Below are 6705 nucleotides of genomic sequence, written 5' to 3'. Positions count from 1 at the left end.
AGTATCGTATCTATATATAATATTTAATATAACACATGAATTGTTTAGCGTTTTATCGTATTATATATTGTATGTATGTCTATGCGCAATTTTTGCGAATTATTTTTCTTGGTTTCCACTATTTTGTATTTTTTATTTCAGTATATTCTGTTTGTAATTTATTTTATTTACGCCAATACAACATACAATTAAACACACATATTAACAACATTAAATATGCATATGTATATTTTATGTATATATATGTATGTATGTATATTTTAACAAGAACATATTATCGACTCGTATTAGTTATACAGTTATGTATGTATATATATATATATATATATGTATATATGTAATTTGTTCAGTCAATTAGATAAAAAGATTTCAAAAAGGATTCCACTTAATTGTAAAACATTTTGGGCCTAGAAAGCTAAACAACATTAATAATATTAGTTAGGAAAGTTTCTCTCGTTCCTCGATCTCCTTTTTTTGTGTGTTTACTTTGTTAGGAAAGTAGGTAACTAGTTAATTAGTAGGTAGTAAAATGGGCCCCATACAATTTCATATGTCTCAAGTGTGGATTCGAATTGGTTTTCATCAGTTTTTTTGTTTCTTTTTTATAGTTATACCATTTTATATAGCATAGTAGTATATTTAGTAGTCCCTCCATTTCCATTTTCAACTCCGTTCTGGGTTTCGTTTATGATTCTGATCTGGACAACGATTAAGTTATTTAGACACAATTTTGAGTGCAGAACTTAATGTAGATTGTCTTCTAGATGGAAAAGAAATATGATTAGATTATTTCTGATTGCGCGGCACCGACTAATACCGATTCCGCTAAGATGCTATTGTGCTATACTGTTACACCGTTTTACCGTTTAAAGGTACTTTTTGAGCGCACGCCACGCCCTATTGTTCCTACGTTCTTGATCCAATTTCTGTGGCATTTTGTTTGTTTGGTGGTTTTTTTCATTTTCATTTTTATTTTTGTTTTTTGCGTTTTTCTTTTTTGTTTTTTTACCCTAAGCACATACACATATACAGTGGTACGGGGGACATACGCGCACACACATACAGACTCACATTTACATATGTTTGATATACATTTACGATTCTATATTGATTTCGCTTTTGTGATGCTTCTTAAACATTAAATTTTGAGTCCAGCCCAAAAAATGTTTAAACTTGCTTTAGTTAGGTTAGGTATTTGTTTCTGTTTTCTGCTTTGCGACACCGCTTGGCACCACTTGTTGTGTTGTTGACTGCGTGGCAGCACTGGAGCACTGCCCCTGCCTCTGTACCCATACGACGCCTTCCTGTTAGTCCGAGATATGTATGACAGATGGAGCGGAAATGGATCTGGACATGTATCTGGATCCAGGTGTGTGGAGGGGCAACAGCAACAATGAGAGGATTATGCAGAGTAACTTCGCCGCCAGGTGGGGCCACGGGCGGAACGCCTGCGCCGTCACTAGAGCGCATCCTCCAGTTCATTCTCGCCAATTGTGGATGTGCCCGGCGCCTGGGCCGGCAGTGTCTTCAGTAGACCCGAGAATAATCTCCGGAAGGCCGTATGCTATTTGGAATTAGCCAGCTTTACCATCGGCGGCTGCATGGCCATAACATCGGCCAATGTGTTCACGCCCTGCTCGTCGTACTTCTTCCACTGTGAGTAGTTGATCTGCATGTAGGTGATGAGCTGGGGCATGTCAATGAAGCCTGTTGAAGATACGAGAAAGCGAGAGAGATCATTCAACAAGTGGCCGCAGACACAGGATAAATCCAATACGTACTCTCCCAGGCATGCATCATGTCCTGTATGATGTATTCGATGAAACCGATCTGGCTCTTTGGTATGCTGCATGTGGCCCGATCGAACATGGGCATAACGATGGGCAAATGCCGCTGCTTCTCCTCGTCCGTCTGCATGAAGTACTCCTCGGCAATGCGCCGCGCCCACTCGATGCAGAACTGCATGGGCCGGGCCGGGTTGCTGACATCGGCCACCTTGATGAGCATGCGGCGCATGAGTATAGCTGTCTCCTCATCCGACTGTGGGTTATGCTAAGAGATATGATGGATTCCATTATATACATACATTCCATACATATACTAGGGGGAAATTCACTTACTTCGCGCGGCTCCTCGCCCCCAAAGACGCTCACAAACTTGGCCAAGTGCTCAAAGTGTCGCGTCATCTCGGTGGCCAATATCATGTCAATAATGGTGCTGCGCACCGATTTGTATGTTTCCTTGTCCAGGTTCTTAAATATGTTAATCTTATCGTCGCCTGCAGGAAAGAGATTCTTAGAGATACCTTCTATCCCATATTGTTTATGGAGGTTTCGGTTTCGGTTTCCTAACCTAAAGTTAGCTTGAAAGTGATGGCGGCATGATGGTTCTCCAGCACCGTAAGATCATTGTACAGTATGGCCAGAGCGCTGTTTGAGTTACACAGAAAGGCCGAGGAGCGACCAGGATGATCGATATCGTGGGCAGCAGCCGCAATCAGTGCCATGGCCTCCTCCATGCGATCCATGACCATCATGTCCTTGTTGGTCAGCTGCGTGATAAACGCCCCAGTGGCCTGCAGATAAACGATACAGTATTGATAGCATTAACATAGATAAGTGGTAATTGGAGGGAAGGGGCCAGATGGCCAGAAGGCCAGACAGACACGCACCTGCATGACATCGGCGGCATGTGTGCTATTGTGATAGGTGTTCGATTTGTGGTAGTGGGCCTCTATGACGGCCAGCCAGGCCTTGCACACATTTTCCTCAATGTTCAGGGTGGCGAAGACGTCGAAACGGCGGAACATTTCCATCCCCAGGTAGAGCAGCGGATGGTAGTCGGTGATCTCTTCCAATTTGAAAATATCAAAGTCCCAGCTGAGAGATTCTTCAAGTAGTTCCATTATTATGGGATTGGCCTGGAAGAGGGTGGGTGGTGGGTGGATTACTAAATGATTCACATATGTACATATGTATTTATTCCCAAGCTGGTTCCGACTTACCTTCATCTTGGCGGGCACGATGGTGGCAGTTCGGGTAGAACTGCTTGTGCGTATGATGGAGTCATTCGAGCTTCGCCGCGAGGAGTAAACGCTCGGTCCCTGAAGATCGGAAGAGATTATCACGAGATCTATTTAATTTTATTTGAACATTTGCACTTACCGTTAATAGGGCACCAATTAGATCGGTGGCTATGGGATCATCCGTACGTATCTCCTTCATTTGTGGACTGTAGAGTCCCTCGCGCTTCAGGAACTCCAAGACCTTGTCTATGAGCCGCGCCTCGTCGGCCGAACAATTCTCCTGTACTTGTGATAGTAAATTGATTATCTAAAGTGCGAGTGAGTGCGCAGTTGGTTTTTTTTTTTTTTAATTTGTTTTTTGTTGTGTTGGTTTTGAGTTTAATTTTTTTTTTTTATTATTATTATTGTATTTTTTGGTTTTTTTTTTTGGTTAGCGACGCGCATCGAGCAAATCGAGCGAGCGAGCGAACGTGCGAACGAACAGTTTGTACATTATTTTTTTTAATATTTGTATTTATGAGTCGGTTCATTGTTCGAGTACACAAAACATAAAAGTAAAAAAGAGAACATAACAAATAAGAGATAAAAAGAGAATATATGTAAAAAATTTTGTTTTAGATGTGCAATTAATGTTGTTTTGGTTGCGGTTTGGCGTTGATTTTTGGGATTAGTAGGCGGAAATTTTTGATGACAAATTAGGGAGCTTCAGAGAGATGAAACATGGAAACACGGTGCCCGCAAATGCATTTGCAGTAAAATCTTATGCGCTCTTACTCTCTCACTGTCGCAGCGGTAGCAAAAAGCTATTCAAAGAGAGCCGAAAAGTAACTGCTTATCTCAAAGTGTATCAATAAAAGGTGAGGCCTCAGCAAAGAGCGTTCTCATGGCAGCTAATTTGGTTTCATGCGCTTTGACAACTGCTGTCGCGAGAGCGGGGCCCGACACCTTGTAGTAATTTACCTTAAACTTTGCTTTGAAAGAGAGTGAGTGCCACTCTCATCTCGAACATCACGTCAATGACGTCGAACTCGCATAATTAGAGAAAAGCATAGCAGCACAATGCTGCTGCAGCTGCAGCGCCAGGGGCAGGGGCAGGGCAGGAAGTGAATAGAGGAAGATAATGGAATGTTTTGCTTCCTCGCAGACTATATTACCGTAAATTGATTGAGTGATTCGATAATTAAGAGCAGAGTGAGTGCAAACATTTGTGGACAGAGCACAAACGAAATACTTCTGAAAATGCATTTAGGGGCGGCTCTCTGGTGGCTCTGATCGCCGGTGTGCCTGTGTTTGTGTGTAGATGGCGGGCACGGGTGGGTGGTGCGGCATGTGTGTGGTTTGTGTTCTTGTGCAAATATTGTTGCTAATGCTATTGCTTTTGCTGCTGCTGCTGCGCCACAAGGCATGACAGGACACTACGACACCAGGACACCACACAAACCAGACACACACACACACGCAAACACACATACACACGCACCCAAGGGGAACAAGCCGACCGAGGAGCCATCATCCTATAGACCACTCTGCATGCTCGACACAGTGGGTAAGATCCTCGAGCGCATAATCCACACCAGGCTGGAGAAGGCAGTAACGCGTCAGCTCTCACCGAGACAGCACGGGTTTCGCAAAGGCAGGTCCACGGTGGACGCAATCGGCGAGGTATGTGAGATAGCAAAGCGAGCTATCGATGGCACCCGATGGATGTACGGGACCAAAGAGTATTGCATAGTGGCAACACTCGATGTCCAAAATGCATTCAACTCTGCCAATTGGGATCACATACTAGAAGAATTGAGAAACTTTCAAATACCGCCGTATCTGCAGAATATCATCGCGGACTACCTAAGAGACCGAGTGCTCATATATGAGACGGATAAAGGGACACGTGAGCACCAAATCACTGGAGGAGTTCCCCAAGGATCGGTCCTCGGCCCGCTGCTGTGGAACATCATGTATGATGGAGTCCTCAAGATGGATATGCCAATGGGCGCTACGGTGATAGGCTTTGCCGACGACATAGCAATAGTCGTAGTGGCAAAACAGAAAGAAGCGGCGGAAGAAATCTGCAACGACGCGGTAGAGAGAGCCAGAACATGGCTATCAGGGAGGGATCTCTCATTAGCCACCCACAAAACGGAGGCGGTGCTCATAAGCAGCAGGAAAGTAGTGGAGACGGTCACGATCCGAGTAGGAGACTGCACTATTAGCTCCAGTCCAAGCCTGAAGTACCTGGGGGTCATGATTGACCACAGACTCAGCTTCAAGCATCACATGGCGTATGCAAGCAGCAAGGCAGGAAAGACGGCAGTGGCCCTATCCCGCATCATGGCCAACAACGGAGGCCCGAAACAGCCAAGGCGAAAGCTACTAGCGAGCGTAGTTGGCTCAACGCTAATGTACGCTGCACCAATATGGGTTGATGCAATGAAGCATAAAACATATGCCCGAGAATGCAACGCAGTCCAGAGGCTGTGTGCCCTGAGGGTGTGTTGCGCATTCAGAACGGTATCCCAAGACGCCGCACTTGTGGTCGCAGGAATGATTCCCATCCATCTGCTGGCAAGAGAAGCCGCAGGAATCAGGGCACAGCGAACCCTGGGGACTACGGACCAGGACACCAGAGGTGCCTTAAGGCAGCGCACAATCCTGCAATGGCAAGATTCGTGGGATAACAGCAGCAAAGGGCGATGGACCCATAGGCTAATCCCAGACCTGAAGAGTTGGCTGAACCGTAGCCATGGACAAGTGGAGTATCACCTGACACAACTGCTGACAGGACACGGTTGCTTTAAAGCCTACCTGCATAGGTTTAAGCACGAGGACGACCCCTTCTGCGTGGTCTGCGCAGGGGTCATCGAAGACGCAGAGCACTGCTTCTTCGAATGTCCAAGATTTCGGCAAGAACGAGAGGATCTAAGCAACAAGCTTGGAAGAATGCCAGCGGTGTCAAACCTGGCAGAATGCCTGCTGGAGTCGGAAGGAAACTGGGCCTCGATTAGATTCATGGCCGTAACTATGGCTACCAAACTGCGTCGCGAAGAAAGAGCACGCAATGCAAGGAGATAAAGGATAAAGGAGATTATTAAGAGAAGAGCCCTACGGGCATCTCCCCCGGCGAAGTAATATCTCGCGACAGTACCGCCGGGATCCGGGATAGGTGTGGTTGGTTTTAGAGCGGTTAGAGTCCCTCACTTCGGCTTCGGCTGAGTCGGCATGAAGCTTTCCTGTAGTCACACAACAAAAAAAAAAAAAAAAAAAAAAAAAAAAAAAAAAAACACATACACACGCACACGGATACAAGCACGGACGACCTTTTGGGGTCAATCTAATAGGCACAAGAAGCATTTCCGTGTTGTAGCCATAAACCAATTCAAATCCCAGAAAGCGCACAAAGCGGAGTCATACTTTAGTGATTGGGGCCTCCAGCGGCAGGGATGTGAGCTTGGCCAGGCTGGTCCTCCGCAATCCGTCCGAGGCAATGGACCGCACATCGAAGCTGCAGCGCCGCACCGAGTGTAGGGAGCCGCGTGGCGCCTCCTTTGGCTGCGGCAGCGTGGCTATGAAGTCCATCTGTCCGCCGGGCACATCAAAGTTGAAAATCAAGTGAGTGGGCGCACTGCAACATAAAGAAAAAGGTCCCCAACGCAAACGACAGATTGCCAATTAATGCTCTGAGT

The 6705-nt window shown here is 45.8% G+C and overlaps 1 protein-coding gene across 6 annotated transcripts in view; it reads right to left on the bottom strand.

Moving 5' to 3' along the window:
* Positions 1 to 477: 477 nt before the first annotated feature.
* Positions 478 to 6705, bottom strand: part of LOC117185828 (high affinity cAMP-specific and IBMX-insensitive 3',5'-cyclic phosphodiesterase 8-like) — a 35409-nt gene continuing 29181 nt past the window's right edge. For 3 of the 6 annotated variants that reach the window (XM_033398766.1, XM_033398768.1, XM_033398764.1), the window contains 8 exons: positions 6434 to 6644; positions 3165 to 3332; positions 3005 to 3103; positions 2672 to 2920; positions 2353 to 2575; positions 2121 to 2278; positions 1782 to 2052; positions 478 to 1707 (listed from right to left, as the gene is read on the bottom strand). In XM_033398766.1, the coding sequence (XP_033254657.1) occupies positions 1565 to 1707; positions 1782 to 2052; positions 2121 to 2278; positions 2353 to 2575; positions 2672 to 2920; positions 3005 to 3103; positions 3165 to 3332; positions 6434 to 6644 (1522 nt within the window). In that variant the 3' untranslated portion in view covers positions 478 to 1564. Of the gene's footprint in view, positions 1708 to 1781; positions 2053 to 2120; positions 2279 to 2352; positions 2576 to 2671; positions 2921 to 3004; positions 3104 to 3164; positions 3333 to 6310; positions 6645 to 6705 lie in introns of those variants that run through there. The other 3 variants (XM_033398767.1, XM_033398765.1, XM_033398769.1) reach the window with 2 other exon arrangements.

Source organism: Drosophila miranda (assembly GCF_003369915.1).
Source record: "Drosophila miranda strain MSH22 chromosome Y unlocalized genomic scaffold, D.miranda_PacBio2.1 Contig_Y2_pilon, whole genome shotgun sequence".
Classification (NCBI taxonomy): Eukaryota; Metazoa; Arthropoda; class Insecta; order Diptera; family Drosophilidae; genus Drosophila; species Drosophila miranda.
Note: the sequence above shows the minus strand (reverse complement) of the source record. Positions and strands in the feature narration are given on the sequence as shown.